The 16,679-nt window shown below is 35.4% G+C and overlaps 1 protein-coding gene across 1 annotated transcript in view; it reads left to right on the forward strand.

Moving 5' to 3' along the window:
* The first annotated feature begins 434 nt into the window (after positions 1 to 434).
* Positions 435 to 16,679, forward strand: part of DOK6 (docking protein 6) — a 656,109-nt gene continuing 639,864 nt past the window's right edge. Inside the window, exon 1 of the mRNA XM_020985625.2 lies at positions 435 to 1,221. Coding sequence (XP_020841284.1) covers positions 1,156 to 1,221 — 66 coding nt within the window. The 5' untranslated portion in view covers positions 435 to 1,155. The remainder of the gene's footprint in view (positions 1,222 to 16,679) is intronic.

Below are 16,679 nucleotides of genomic sequence, written 5' to 3' on the forward strand. Positions count from 1 at the left end.
TGGACCATGAAAGACTCCTCGACTCCTAGTTGTGATTGTTTTTATGGTTATTATTTTTTTGTTTGTTTTTGGTTTTTTGGTGGTTGTTTGGGAGTTGTTTTTCTGATTTAAAAAAGTTGGCATTTAGCTTGCAGTTAAAATCAAATCTAAATGGAACAGAAATGGTGTTGGTGTTGTTCAAATAAACCATCTCTTGTATTCGCCTCTTTTGGTAGAAGTATTGCTCTTACAGCTTCCATGGATCTAAGTGTACGAGTTGAGATTAAAATTCTCTGGAAGAGTTACAGTTTTTCTTAGGAAGCCTCGAGCAGAGATAGCAATAGAATCAAGAGGGTGACGATAGGCAGAGAGAGATTTATACTTAAGGAGAATCGTGGGGTGAGCAAGACAAGAGTTAGGAGTCCGGGGGTAGTAGTGGTGTGAGGCAGCGTCTTCTGAGCATCTTTCCAGTAACCAGCAGTGACAGGAGAAGACAGCAAGAGAAGGCTGGGAAGAGGGCTGTCTTTCCCGCACCCTCCCATTTCTTCGCTCCCCTCACAGGGGAGCGGGGATGGTGCGGTCCAGCCAGCTGTGGAGCTGCTGAGTGAGGCTGAGAGCCCGTGGGTGCCCGGGGCGGCGACAGCAGAGGGGGGAGCAAACAGCTGGGGGAAGAGCAGGCAGAAACGCTCTCTCTCCCCGCGGCGGCGGCGGCAGCGGTTACTGAAGACGTGGAGAAGGTGAAGAACGAAAGGGGTGGAGGACGCGTTCCCCTCCGCTCCATTTCCCCCATCCTTTCACTGTCGTGGTTAAAGCTGGGGTAGAGACACCCAGACGCTTAGCTGCCTCCGCTGTCTCCACCTCCTTCCTTTCGGCTGTTGCTGCTGGCTGAGCTTCTGGGGCTACTGGACTAAGGAGTAGCAACAGCCCTGGTGGTGGCGGCAGCAGCGCCCTGTGGGAGGGGAGAGATCAGCGGAGCCACTGGCTGCATTGACTACACATACTCAGCAGGAGCAGGAAAGCAGCAGCGCGTTGGCTGCTGTTCCTTTACTGCCTGGATGCTAGAGCTTCCCAATCAGCCTGCCACGGGCACCCTAAAGGAGGAGGAAGAAGAGGAGGAAGGATCTGGACATCGGGGATAGGAAGAGGAAGGTGAAGAAAAGCGACAAAGCGGTAGCCATGGCCTCCAACTTTAACGATATCGTCAAGCAGGGCTATGTGAAAATCCGCAGTAGGAAGCTGGGGGTGAGTTATTCTCCTTCATCCTTTTCTTTTCTACCTGCTTTTCTCTTTATCATCTGCCGTCTGCTACTTGTGCTGTTACAGGAGAGGTTTGATCAGCGCGAGCGAAGGAATTGGAGGAGCTGAGAGACTAAAAGGTGGCGAAGTGGTCGGGGGAGGGGGAGAGCAGTTGCCAAGAGTCCTCTCGGGCTGTCCGCTTGTTGCTTGGCTGGGATGGGAGCCTAGCGCTAGTCCCGGCTCTGCAAGAAGGGAAGCTCAGCAGCTCGGGGTGTGGGTGGCAAGCCAGACCGGGAACCTGCTGTCGGTACTTCCTCTTCTTAGAGAAGAGGGTCTTTGCTAGTTTGGACCTCCCAGTTGGAATTTTATGTTAAAGAAATTAATTCAATTCTTTATTTAGATGTAGAGGGGGATGATGTGCTTGAAGCCCGCCATAGAATGTTCAATGCCATTAATATATGTGATGCATAAACATGCTGATATGTCTTGTGTATTTACCACCAGCCTCTTGTCTTCTTTCAAGTGAATCCTGAAATGCCCTTTAAGTACACTTCCTCTTTCAGCCCCACTGGGCATTTCAAGTGGAAATATAACCTACATGTGTAAACACAGACATATTACATATATATCACATGTGGACATACGCTTATGGCCATATACACACATATCTATATCTATATCTATATCTATATCTATATCTATATCTATATCTATATCTATATCTATATCTATATCTATATCTATATCTATATCTATATCTATCTACATAGATATAGATATAGATATAGATATAGATATAGATATAGATATAGATATAGATATAGATATAGATATAGATATAGATATAGATATAGATATAGATATAGATATAGATATAGATATAGATATAGATATATATGGAGATAGAGCTCAGTAACAACAAACTTTGTGCTGAAATTCCTGTGGTTCTTTTTAGAGGTACATGTCCCTTGACTCGGAGAAGCAATAAAGATGTTGAGGATTTTCAACTAATAAAGTGATTATGTGGAAAGACTGGAGGGAAGTAATAAGGGCACAGATGGGGGCAGGGGCGGCAAAGGGGAGGGAGTTAGGTGGAAGACAGAAAGATAAGCAAAGGCTAAGAAGGAGAAAGAAAATATACAGTACTTAGAAGGGAATGGATGGAGAAAGAAACAGAATTAATGACAGAGGAAATACATAGAAAAAATACACAGGGACGAGGGCAATGAGGCAGAGAGAAAAAAAAAACTAGGCTGGGGCAGACAATGACTGATACCAATGGAGACAGCAACAGAAGCAGCCTGGAGTAGGAAGGGAGGAACAATACCGACTGTGGAGAAGGGGCTATTATATTGGAACAGGCGGTTTCGAGATTTCAACAGTGCGCCTGACAGTTCTGAAACTTCCCACTTCTGAATGAATATCTCCACAACCTTAGTCCAAAATGTCCCTAAGTGTTTATTTCTTTGCTAAACGAATAAACGGAGAAAAGGGGCGGGGAATGGGGCGGGGTTATTATGTTGTATTGGAAACTAAAGGAAAAATAAAACCAATATTGTTGGCATGCAAGGAAAACACAAAGGCATACTAAGATGGTTTAAGTTTTCTAGGTATATGGGAAAGACTGAAGATTATCCGACACCCAGTGTAGATTTCCCCCCATCCTATCAGGAGCAGTTCTGTGAGTGTGGCAGGCAAGCAGGTGTGCAGGGGTAGGAGGAAGGAAATGTCTGGCTTAGCTTTTCGCGTTCCCGCTGCTGCATTTGCCAGCCACGGGTTAGGAGGAGTGATTATGCCCCCTTCTGATGTAGATGGTACTGGCAACGTTCTGAAGGACACGAGGGGCTGAGCTTTGAACTCCTGAGATATACAGAGAGCTACATACCAGAACGATTGCGAAAGTATTTTTTAAAATGACTTTAAAAATGCAAAGGGCGATAATAAGATGCTTGTGCTTCCTTGAGATGAGAGGGAAAGGAAGAAAAGGAGAAGAGAGAGTTAGGGGAAGAAGGAGAATCAAGTAAAGGGAGTGAGTGTAGAGAAAGGAGGGAGGAGAAACAAGTGTAGAGAGAAAGGGAGGGAGGAGGGGGAGACAGAGAGAGCAGAAACAGAGAGAGAGAGAGAGAGAGAGAGAGAGAGAGAGAGAGAGAGAGAGAGAGAGAGAAAGAGAAATTTTCTGTTGTAGCCCCTCCCTCCCCTCTTTTAGGGGCTTTTCTAAAGTCAAAGAATGTGCCCTATTCCTTCTCTGTCAGATAAGGAAAAGGCCATCTGAAAAGCTACATTGGGACAAGACCTTCAGGAGCTTATCAGCTCTGGATGTAGTGCTAATATTTATCACTTGCAAAAGATGTCAGGCTACTAAGGAACAGAGGCTTCTAAAGAAAGGAAAATCATCATTACAAATTGACCTATGAAACCTTTTGCTGTTTTGAGAAGGGTGTTCATCACACATACTGGTCTCCCTTTGGAATCCCAATTATGTCTGTCTCTATAGATGGTTCATGCTAATTGGTGATTTAAAGTCCCAAAGGGAACCCCAATGTCTGTTATGTTACTGTCTCGGAGTGCCCGATAATGAGACTGTGGAATATTGTCTAAAGAATTAGGTTTTAGCATGAAGTGAGTCTGTGACACTTGTGAAAGGGAGAGGGACACAGCCATTGTCAAAACATTGCTACCCAAGCAATTCCCACAAACTGCTTTCCAGGTTTTCAGGTAGTAAGATGAGTGCTAAAAAATACACCTCCCTGGAAAACAGTATCAAAACAAAAATTACTAGGTGCTATCCCTTAGGTTACAGTGCCACTGGTTTCCTGTTGATTTTACTTTTAAATAGCAATTATAGTTATTATATATCTATACATACATATAGGTGTGTATGTATATATAATATGTGTGCATGTGTGTGTGAGTATATACACACACATATATACATACATACATATATATATTATATATATATGTAGATCAAGATGTAAATCTGTGTCTACACTAATTCTGCATTTAGCAAAATTTTGGCCAAAGGATAATATACAAAAGTCTTACTAAAATATATATATGTTATATATGTATGTATATTTGTGTATGTATAATTTAGGCCACATAATTTCCCTTTTTCTGCCTTAAGGTTCTACTCTAAAAAACATAAACTTGGACAATAGAGAGTTTAGACTGCAAAAGCATTTGCTTTATTTTCTTTCTTAATAATAAATCTGTGTGGATCCACCTTGAGTGCCATGGAGAAAAAGAGTCTTTTAAGAAATACTAGAGAATTCTCTACTATTTATAAAATGCGATGGAAAAGTTCAACCAGTAGAATGTCAGGCAGATGGTACTATAGCCTCAATTCATAAAGCAGGAATCTCAAAATGTAAAGCAGAGATTAAATAGGCAAACCTTTTCTTGTAAATATGCATGCATAAAATAGTATAAAGTCTTATATGAGAAACTATTATGAAATGCATTATATAATATAAATGTTTAAAATATATAGCTTATGAAGATTCCTCTCCCTATATACTCAAATTCATTCTATCACAAATACTCATTTTGATTCAAAAGATAAATGTTAAGGATTTGCCTTTGGCCCTAAGTTTAAATGTCATTTTCCAAATAATACAGGGATTTTTAATGAACTCTTCAAGTATGCTGCAGTGATTTATGTGACTGGATTGTGGTTAGAGGTGTTTATGATCTCTAAATAAGAATTATAATATTCTCTGAGAAAATAGCTGTAACTCTTGACCCTCAAGACAGATTATACCAGGGATAGTTCTCAGAAGACATTACAGTTTGCTTTATGGTGATCCTAAAGTATTTTTTCTCATAAATTTGTGTATTCTTTTTCAATTTTTTAAAAGTGTACTTCTAGAAAATCATTTTTTTGTGTCCTTCACAGCAGGTCAGGACTATCAGAGCCCAGGTGGTTAATGCAAGTTTTAATGTTGTACCAGGGCAATAAAGCTTCTCCTACCCTCTAGGCATTGGTCCAGCCCATTACAGAAATACTTCCACTGTCTTTGCTGTACTCTTTCTCTCTCTCTTTTATGGATGAAAAAGTACTGGCTATGAATCAAACTAAAGATACTCCAATCTTCTGCAACCTGTAGAGTGGCTGTCCCTCAGCCAGCTCCAGCTGATGAGAGGAAGATAAGTAAAGTGCCAAACATTACAGAAAATGTATAGGACTGTTTCAAAAGTCAGATTTGCCTTAAGTCCTTGAGTCATAAGCTTGTTTTTGTGACCTCTCTCTCAGTGGGGGTGTGGATGAGGACAACAAAGAAGAGCATGGGATTTAGGTTCATGAATAAATTCCCTTCCTTTTGTGAAAACTGATTTTTTTGGATGATTTTATTTGTTTAATGAATTCTTAGTTAAGGAATAATGATGTGAATTTCTTAAGTATTTCATCTCCATTTCTTTAAATGCTATATCTTTATTCCATATGTAATAGAAAATTACTATATAATAAGATGTGTTCTATTTTTTTTAGCATTTAAAAGGTCTCTTATATGCTAATTCTACTGCAAACCCTGAGTTTTTGGATGAGGTTATTATAATTCATGAATTACGATTTCTACTCTTCCATTTTTCTTCAGATGAATAAGAGCACTGCTTAAAGAAACGTTGATTGTTAGGATTATGAACTTTTTAGCTGTTTACTTGCTTGCATTTACTTAAGTACATTTAAACCATATAAGAAGAGAGGTTTTTTTTTTAAAGTTATTATTCTTGAGTAAGGAATGGCAAGGTTTATGCCATGTAAATTTTTCAAAATTCTTGCTTGTGATATAATTCATTCATTTTTTGTCTTTCTGATGCTTATGTACAACATTAACAATTCAGTGACTTGCAGATTCAGTTGTTTTGTACAGGGGTCCATTTTTTTTTAAAGCTTCTTCTGACCTTTGGAAGTGATTTTGCTATAATCATTAGTATTAGTCACTTAAAAAAAAGAGGCTTAAAAAGTGCATTTGATTATGAGATCCATTATAGTTCAATAAGATTGTAAGTTCCTTAAGGGCAAGTTCTGTCCTTTATTTTGTCACAACATTCCAAATGCCTACCAAGGGCTTTGCACATAATAGGTACTTAATAAATAGGGTTTTTTAATTGAATTGTTGAATGAAATATAGATTCTTGTTTTAAGAGAGCTTCCATTTTAATATATAAATAAGTTAAATATCAAAATGTTCACAAATATATGAAAATCATTCCTTTTATCTTTTTTATCTCTTTCATGGGAAGCAGAGGGACATAGTAGGAAGAGCGACAGGTGTAGAATCAGAGTCACTGTATTTGTATTACGGTTTGGCTACTTACCAAATGTATGACCCTGGGCAAATAATTTTAACTTTCTGGATGACAATTTGCTTATTTGTAGAGAGGGTTGGACTCAAGGACTTCTATGGTCTCACTCAACCTCAAATCTATGAATTAATTCCGTAATAATCACCCCAATATAAATTGAATATGTAATTGAATTATGCTCAGAGTATTACTAAGATTACATATATTTTGTTGCATTATAATTCACTGAAATTACAAAATACATCTATGTTGTAGATAATATAGATGACTGAAACCATGTAGGATTTTCCATAAATTTTAACTCTAAATTCCATGAGTATATTGAATTAACTGTGTCAGTATAGTCAGAGAAATTACTGCTATTGCTAGTGATCTTTGAAATGTTTATGCATATTTTAGAGTATTGTAGGAATTGAGCATTTGTTTAAACCTTCATATATTCACTCAATGACCTAAGGTGAAGGTTGCTTAAAAAATACTAGATGTTGCATTTTACTTATCATTGTGTACCTGTCTTATAAACTCAAGTCCAGAATGTACCCCCTCAACTAGATAGCTATACAGAAAAAATGGAAGTAATAGATGGTTTATGTTTTTTTTTTAATTGCAGGAAAGAAAATTACCATAAGTACTTGCTGCATATTGCATAAGGGATGTCCTTTGAATCTGTACATGCTCCATTATATATGTTAATAATATAGTAAAGAGATGGGCATATGTATATAGTCAACAATTATTCAAATCAATTAACCATCCATGCCAAGTAGTGGGATAGATAACCCAAGTATATATATTTTTTTCTGAATGTCACTTTGTATATTAGTTTGAAGGTGTATGTCCAATAATTTCAGAATTCACTAACCTTGTCATAAAATAATAAAGCTACTCAGTGACAGTTTGACTTGGAAGAGCTGAAAAGCCGTTGAGATTCTCAGAACTCTTCCATGCTTCCTACTTCATGCTTGATTAAAATCATTAGCTCAGTCTGTCTTATTCATTAAGTTTGTCTTTCCTCTGCTTCAAAGCTTTCATAGGTTACATTGTTGCTTTCTTTCAAAAAACCACATTCTGTGTGGTAGGAGCTTAAGGGGTACAAAAAAAGAACAAGATATTGAAATGTAGCAGTTATTGAATTCTATCACAACCTGTTCTTAAATCAAGTTAAAAATGGCAGAGGGGCTATGTGGGGCCTTGGTACACAATGCAAGATAATCCTATCAGAGTAATGGAATCAGAGGAGACTCGAGATGGAGGGAAATGAGGAGTGAGGGGAAAGAGTGTATACATAATATCACATTTGCATGCACTTACTCATGTGATCCTCATAACAATCTGAAGATGTGGGGATGGCAGAGATTACATCTCAATTTTATGCAAGAAGAAATTGATACCTATTTATTTCAGGTCTCATTCAACTTGAATCCATCCTTCACACAACTACCAAAATGATATTCCTTAGGCACAGGTCTGGCCTATGGAATAAACTTAATTGGTTCCTTGTTAAGCATATGATAGAATATGAAATTCTGTGTTTAGCTTTTAAAGTCCTTCACTCTACCCCTAAGCCCCCTACTTTCCAATGTTTTTATATATCATTTTCCCTTCCATACTCTACCATCCAACCAAAGTAGTCTTTTTGAACTTCAGTATTTTGCATTCCATATCCAAGTCTTGGTGTTTTTGTACTACTTGTTCCCCAATGGCTGTAATTCATTCTTCCTCTTCTTAATAGAATCCCTTCTTTCATTCTGAGAGCAAGGTCTATTTTCTTCATGATTCCCCCTCAGATGCTAGTACCCCCACACTACTTTCTACATATACCTCTGTGTTATATTCTCCAATAGAATGTAAACTCCATAAAAACAGGTACTGTTCCATTATTGTTCTTGTATCTCTAGTTCACAGAACAATGTCTGTCACCTAACAATCGCTTAATAAATGTTTGCTAATTGATTTATCCAGCTAGTTGGTGAAATGAAGATAGGCCTCACTATTCTCAGCCCACTATGCTACTCTGGCTCTTATAAATAAACATATATTCCATGTGACCCAATTTAATTTGTGTCAATATGAGTGTTTTTTTTGAGGACTCAACATATGCCTGTGCTCTAGATGTAGGAAGTCTACTAGAGAAGCAATATATTAGCAACTTAGAACTCTATTGGAGGAAGAGTACAGAGAATATACCAGAGCTAGTAGGGAAAACTGGGTTTGATTCCTTCCTCACACAATTACGAGCTGACCATAAAGTCACTTAACTTCTAAAAGCCACTGTCTCTGCATTCCAAAAATGGGGTAAATAATACTTGAACTTCTTCGCTATGGTGTTGTGAGGAAAATGTTTTATAAAGTCTAAATCAAAGTACTACAAATATACATGTATACAGCATATACATGCATTATATATACATATATTCAGTATATATTTATAAATAGATGCTCTCAGGAAAACACTTTTTTGTCATTCTGTTCAGGTGGGAAGCTTTCTCCCTTCCATATCCTGGAAACATTGCTGGGATTCAATGCTCAAAGAATCTACTTTTTCACTTTCTCTTTGTTGGGACAAGTGTTGGTTCCTCAAAAATGGATGAGAAATAGGGGAACCTCTCTCAGCCTTTCTTCTTTATCCATTTGAGACATACTCTTTTCAAAAGGATATCTTTTGTCTCTATTTAGAATTTACTGCATCTGTAGATGCATGATTGTGTTAAAAATGCTGTAAAACTGACATTCATTAGCCTATTAACTTGGTCTTATAGGGTTAATAAAATAACTGTGAAGAAGCTGAAGGATAGATTATGACATTCCTTTTCCTGAAAGTGAAGATTATAAGTAAACAAAGTAACTGAAAAATGTCCCAAGTACCCATTCTTCTTGTAATTAGAATTTATCTACGCTATAATCATACTAAAGTATAATATGTTTGTGAAATTTGTCATAGTCTAATCTAAACCATGTCACTCTTTTCAACTCCAGTATTGCAATATTGTTTTATATTTTATTTTATGGTATAATACCATCAAGGAAATACCTCATTCTAGGCTGTACATCTCATCCAGATGGGCTGCTTTTGAAGTAAATTTGATTGTAATGGAGTGTACTGCTCAGATCAGAACAGGTTACTTGAATGCTGTGGAATAAAACTGTGGAGCCTTAGTTCCCTTTGAATCATTCATATTTGTGTCAAATTAAAATTCTAATGACACAGTTTTATGCCATACTGGGCACACAGGCTAAAACTTTCTTAGAGGAAAAAGGTTGCCCTTTCTTTCTTGTCTCTTACTATGCTTAGCTGATTTGATAACTTGCATTTTTGAAAAACAAGTTCTCAGAATAAGTCTTAATTGCGTTTATATGAAATAGTATAATCAAAGTGAATATTGTAATAATTCTTTGGTCTGGTAAAATATTTCATTTCATTTCATTTCAAATGGAGTCTCTCACTTATCTATTCTATCTCCCCCACTTCCCAAGCTACCATTGGCAACTTTGACCAAAGAACAAAAGAATTCCATGTAATAGAAATTACAATTGAATTTGTGAATAAAATCTTGTGTTGTAGTTTTCTTTTCTTTATTTCATTTAAAAATACTGAATGGGATTATTTGCTTAGCAGTTCATTTTGTTCTCTGCTGCTATCATCCAAGAAGAATGTTATAACTGTCATTTGAAGCCAGTTTGAATAAGGAATAGTAAATTCTTATTAACTTAAAAGTAGTAACATTTCTCATAATAAAAATGATCCAAAAATATGGTAATAAATGACTTTCAGTAGTTCAAGCATTCTTGCAAGGTGTGCTTGGTATTTTTTCCATGTTGTTTTTAGCATTAGTTGCTTGAAAATTGTATGCTTTTTTTCCTCCTCTTTTAACAAAAATGTCTATGATATATATCATAGTATAGTTTAGTTCAGCTGAGATCGAACAAGATGTGTGTAGCTGAACATATTGAATATTATTTTAATGGTTAGGCTTCTTTTCAATATATTTGTGCTATATACATAATCCTAATATGCATACATTTTCCATATACCTTTAAATTACACAAATTTAGTACACATTAATCTAGACTGAGATTGCTATTTATTTAAATATGTTCTTATTCGTTGTAAGGAATTTTGGCCTCTGACATCCTTTTCAATTCTAAATTTATGATACTATGAGCTTATGAACTACATATTTAATAGGTATTCCCCAGTGTTACTGACTCACTCTGGATGATTCTGAATTAACAGAGTCACATTGTTTTTGGCATTTGAGAAAACAGGATTAATAGTTCACTTTCTAATTGTTGTGGGGTGTGTATGTGTGTGTGTGTGTGTGTAAGAGAAAGACAGAGACCGAGAGAAACTGAGAGACAGAGACAGAAAGACAGAGACAAAGACATACAGAGAGAAACAAAGATGGAGAGACAGTCAACATTTGATGATATTTTACGATACTTTTCAATTGTGAGAATATTTTATTATACCTCATGAAAACAAGCCTACTAATTCCTTTGCAATTGTTCCTGAAGAAAAGAGCAAATATTTAGATCCTCATGGTTTCCGTAAGTGAAAGCACTGCTATTTATAATGCAACATACCTGTTATTGTGGCTGAAAGGATCAAATGGTCGTTTCTACAATGGATTGGTCAACCAATAAGTACTTTTGCTTAAAAAATGATAATTTGAGACTATCAGTTAGGCTACCAAAAGTGAATTTGAGGTATTTCTTTATATTAGCAGAGACATTTGTGATAACTGACATAAAAATGAGAACATTTAATCTTTTTTTCATTAATAAGCAAGTGATGTCAAAGTCTTCCACTGAGAAGCCAAATAACGAGTGAGTGGGGAAGAGCAATAGTCATGAGGTCAAAACATCTGGCAATGAATTCTGGCTATGATACCTAATAGCTATCATGGGCAAGTTGCTTCAGCTTTGTGAATAGTAGTTTCCTTATTGGTGACCTGGGGATCATAAGTCTTTCCTTGGCTACTTCATAGTCATTGTAAGAAAGGTACTATGTAGATGTTAAAGGTGCTTCAGAAATGTGAGCTATTAGAAACATACACAAGTGTCTTTGCTATAGTTGTGCACTGAAACTGGATAGGTAAATGAGCAGATGGTGGGAAAATGTGGCTCATTTTTATATTGAGGTTTAAAGATTTGTCATACATAATTCTCATACTCAGAGCTACAAGCATTGACAATCTTGGGTTTCTTAGATGTGTAATTATTCCTCTTGCTATCTGTATCTGCTCTCTGAATCAGAAATAATTGTATAGTTAGAATGTTACACCATCTTCATAGCAAAGATAAAATGGTGCCTACCTAAGTGCTGGTCATATTCTTTTCTTCTTTATTGTTTAAAGTGATCATGATAAAATTGGCAATTTCATTTAATGAGTCATTCCGCTAAAAAAATGGTGTTTTATCTTACAATTTTGCATCTGTAAGTTAAATAGATTTTTCTTAAAATGGCTTCCCAATCAAATCATCTGGTATGTGTTTTAAATTCGAAGCCAATTACTTGTTGACATTAAAAAAGGTAAGGAGAAATAAGACCTTCTTATATTAAATAAAACTTTTCTCTGAAACAAATTATATAAACTAAATATTTCATTTTGTTAAAAATGTCTATTAAATTGAGGGGAAATAAATTTAAATTTGTTTTCCCAAATGCTTATAAAAACTAATTTGATGATGGTAAAACTAAAATTCCTTAAGAGTATTGCTTCATATTTTGTAACCAGCAACTTTCTCAGACCACATAGGATCAGACTCAGAGGGATCTCAGCGGTTTCTCAGTCCAACTTCTAACATACATATGAATTCCATCTATAGCATTCACAGCCACCCAGCCTCTGCTTGGGGCTCTCTCTAGAGAAGTATACCATACTTCCATATCCACTGGCCAATTTTATTTTTAGACAGATCTAATTGTTTAATTTCCCTCTCACCCCCTTTTATTGAGCTGAAATCTGCATTCCTTGCTCATTGATCTTAATATTGCCTTCTACCCCAGATCAAGGGAAAAAAATAACCCCCTTTTAACATGAAAACAAAAGTGAACTTATTATCTATCATGGTTTCACATTTCACCTAAATCATCACGAGGCTAGTTATAGGATGCGATCAAAGGTTTTTACATGTTAATCTTGATATGAATCCCTACTGTTGCATTTTTATTAAAATATTTTAGCTCACTTTAGTTTTCCCCAATACAGTGATAACTATACATATTTTTCTTTAATAAATCCATTTCCAATATATAAAACATCCCCTCATATCCTTGCCATGTAATTAGTCTTACAAGTTCACATGATTTTGAGTTATGTGCTACCAAAACAACACAAAAAGTTATTTCCCTGATTATCTGCAAGAGTTAATTTTAGTGAATCATTGTTTTAAATTATAGTATATTCTTCATAGTTATTACATGAAGGGAAGAGTGTGCTTAACAGTCAATATCAGACTTTTATTTTAGGGAGAAAGGCAGCACATGCTATGACCACTATAATAAAACTCACTGAACTTAGTGATACATGCTTCAGATTCAGGTCATGGCTCTGATACTTTGCTACGTGGTCTTAGAAATGACCTCTCCAAATCTGTTTCCCTCCTCATCAAATATGAAAAATAACATGTGTAATATCTAATGAAGTTGTTCTGAAGATCAGAGGAAATAATATATGTTAGAGTAGCTTGTAATAGCAAAATTCTTCATCACTATCATTATATATTTCAGGAGATGTTATTTGACCTATAGGACAAACTAAACATTTAACAAAGGACCTTTTTTTGGATTCTACTGTATTTTGGTTGATGATTTTCATAACTAGGAAGCTCCCTATAGTTTAAAAAAAGAATTCTTTTTTTATATGTTATGTATTATTATATGTTAATCACATATGTAATTAAATACGTAAATCACACTTTAAGTAGCTGGTTAACAACGAGTAACTGAAGATTTTTTTCTGTAAAGTATGCCAACCTATGTATCTTTCCTCACTGTTTAATATCTCATTTTGCCCTTATAATTGGAAACATACTGTGCATGTATGCATACATGTTTACATTTATCTTTAAGATAAAAAGTGTTATTTATAAATTTATATGTACATTTTCTTTAGTTTTCTAATTTTCATGTTTTCTTTTTTCTCTGTATCTAAGAAAACTTCTGAATATCTGTTTTACAGAAAGATTTAATAAACATTAATAAATGTATTTTTTCCCAAAGAGCATATATGATATTCATAAACAATGCTTTGTTAAGCTTGTTAACTATGTAGCACTTTTCCTCAGATGAAAAAAAAATTTGGAAAAATGTCACATGAAAATAAAACAATATTTGGCACACAGTTTGACACTATTTCTTTCAGTCTTTAGAAACCAACAAATACAGTATGCAGATATGTAGATAAATAGATATAATTATTTTTCCTTCAATGCTAACATTAAAATCAGACTTGCAGAAATTCTACCCTCAGCTTATAGTAATATTTATCACATGTATTTAAGGGGGAAAATAATCTATACACCTTTGAACTCGTCTGGGGTAAAATGATTACTTTGAGTTAATTTACCAGAAAACAAGACTGCATTTCCATGAATGCTTTCAAAATTCTTCTGTAGGATGTACTCAACCTGGAGGATAAGATGCAGAAAGTATTTATGAGATTCTTCCCCTGGCCCCCCTTTTTTTCTTTTTGTGAATGCATTCCACTCTGTAATATAAGTATAATCTTTGAAGGTTCCTTAAAATAACAAGTATTTTTATCTAAATCAAAATGAAAAATGAGTATATGGCCAAAATAAAACACTATTGAGTTAAGCTGTTCATTTCTAAATCTGTGGATTAGGGTAAAATTCTACTCTTTGTTGAACAAAGACAAATAGGACCTACTGGAAATACGAAATATTTAAATCTTAGATGTCTGCTTAATGAGTAAGTATGTTGTATGCAATGGTATTTTATTACTTTAAAGGATTCCTTAGGTTATGCTTTATAATAAAATTAGCCCTTTCAATTGAAAAAAGATTCCTGAGATATTCAATTACAAAGCTCAGTGGTCAAGACTTCTTAAAGGAGTGGATGTGTGGTGTTATATGATATTATTCTATATGTGCAATCAACCAATTATTCATTAAAGAAACCTAATTTGGTATTTACTGACTACAGTTCTTCAGGCATTATGTCAGATGCTATGAGAATGAATTGAATTTAGAAAATATAGAGGTAAGATAAAGGAATTATGGTTAATCAAGGACACAGAAAAGTAGAAATAACAAGGCTAGGAGAAGTAGGAAAAAGCAGTTGCCAAATGGCACAGCAAATATTTGTAGACGTGTTTGGAACCCCGCTCAACTGTAACCTTTTCTGTGTGGACTTGCATGGCCACACTGCCCTAAAGTGACCTCTCCTGCCTTTAAAATTCTATAACATTTACATATTATTTATACATTTTAATTACATTATTTCTATTTAAATGTTTATTTTTTCAGTTTGGTGCCTTCAAAGAGATGGCAAGCTCCTTAAGGACAGGGGCCTAGATTACTTTGTAGGGACTATAGTACTTAGCTTTATCTAAAAATTGTAGAAGCCCAATAAATAACTGTCCTCTAATTCATTTTTCAGAAGTCTATATTCCTTTTGGGACTATATTAATTTATTTTTCATTCCATAGGAAATGGGTATACACTTATTTTCAAGATCTTTCCTCATCCAAATCTGTCTGATGAATGATCAGAATATTGCCCTGTGAGGACTCAGAGATTGGCTTCTAAATTAATGGGATAGGTAGGACTTGTATTGTTTTTGATACAAAATACTTTGAAATGACTGTTACAGAGATCTTTAAATTGCTAACCCTAGCCAAGAAACAGCTGCCTCTTAAATTGAGTAATTTTAGTAATGTTAAGCTTCACCATAACTCTAGGCCAAATACCATCATTCTGAGTGGCACATTCCATATAGCTCACAAGCTCTTCTAGTTTAGACCTCAATCTCTAAATGAGCTGTCATTGGCTAAATTTTGCCAAAAAAATGCCATTACTTATTTCCAGACTAAGTTCAACCTCATTTCAAAGAAATGTCTTCTTGGAACTCCAGACAAAAATAGATCACTTGACTCATCTCCCTTCCAAAAGAACAGAAGCATACAAAGACACACACACACACACACACACCACACACACACACACACACACACACACACACACACACACCTGGATAGACAATGTGCTGTTTCATTGCAAATTCTTTCTAAAAATAATGAAACTGTCCTCAATACAAAGTAAATACAGCCCCCAAGAAAGTGGTATTAAGATGTTTCACTTATGTGTTTTACACTGACAGGTCAATTTATATTCTTAAATAGAAGATGAGAAAAACACAACCTTAAAAAGATTATATAGAAACCACTACAACATTTGGGAATTTATAATTTAGCCAGGATCAAGAATAAAAGCTAAAATGAGTAATTGTTCCTTTAGAGGGTTAGCTTTGGGGGCAGAAATGGAATCGGTTTCCTATCTCTAAGGCTTTGTGACAAAACAGTGTAGTAACAAGGGGCAAAAATAGGGAGGTTGGGATAAGAACGCTGAGAAGTGCTGAGTGTACCTTTGCTTTTGTCTGGAGTCTTGTCATAGCATAGGTGTAAGAGCAGTCAGACCTGCATGTGCTCTGGTAGTTAATGTCACATTCATCAAATTCATGACCTTTTATACTCAAACAACTCTGAAGTGTTATGCCATTCTAAGTGTTACATATGCAGCACGGGCACTGGCTTCATCGGGGGGCATTTTGAAGTTTTCCAAAAGCAGCATAATTCCAAGGGGTGTTTTTGGCAAGAAATCAGTAGCAACACAGAGAATTCACTTAACATAATACCTTAACTCTATCTGTATTAAAATTACATTTCCAGTTCCACAAAATGCAGTTTAGAACTTCAAATGATTAATAATTACTTTTAAAAATTCTGAGGAAGCCCTAAAATGTCAAATACCAAGGCAAAAAAAAAATGTTCCTTTAATCGCTTTTTCTTCAAAATGAATATGAGGGGGAGAGAGAACAAAGGGATATGTCAACATTAAAGGCTTTTGTTTTCTATATTGCACGAATTTCTAAAATTTTATAAAAGTGTCTAAATTTTATTATAATGCTTTAT

Source organism: Phascolarctos cinereus, unplaced genomic scaffold (assembly GCF_003287225.1).
Source record: "Phascolarctos cinereus isolate Bilbo 61053 unplaced genomic scaffold, phaCin_HiC Scaffold_4;HRSCAF=312, whole genome shotgun sequence".
NCBI lineage: Eukaryota > Metazoa > Chordata > Mammalia > Diprotodontia > Phascolarctidae > Phascolarctos > Phascolarctos cinereus.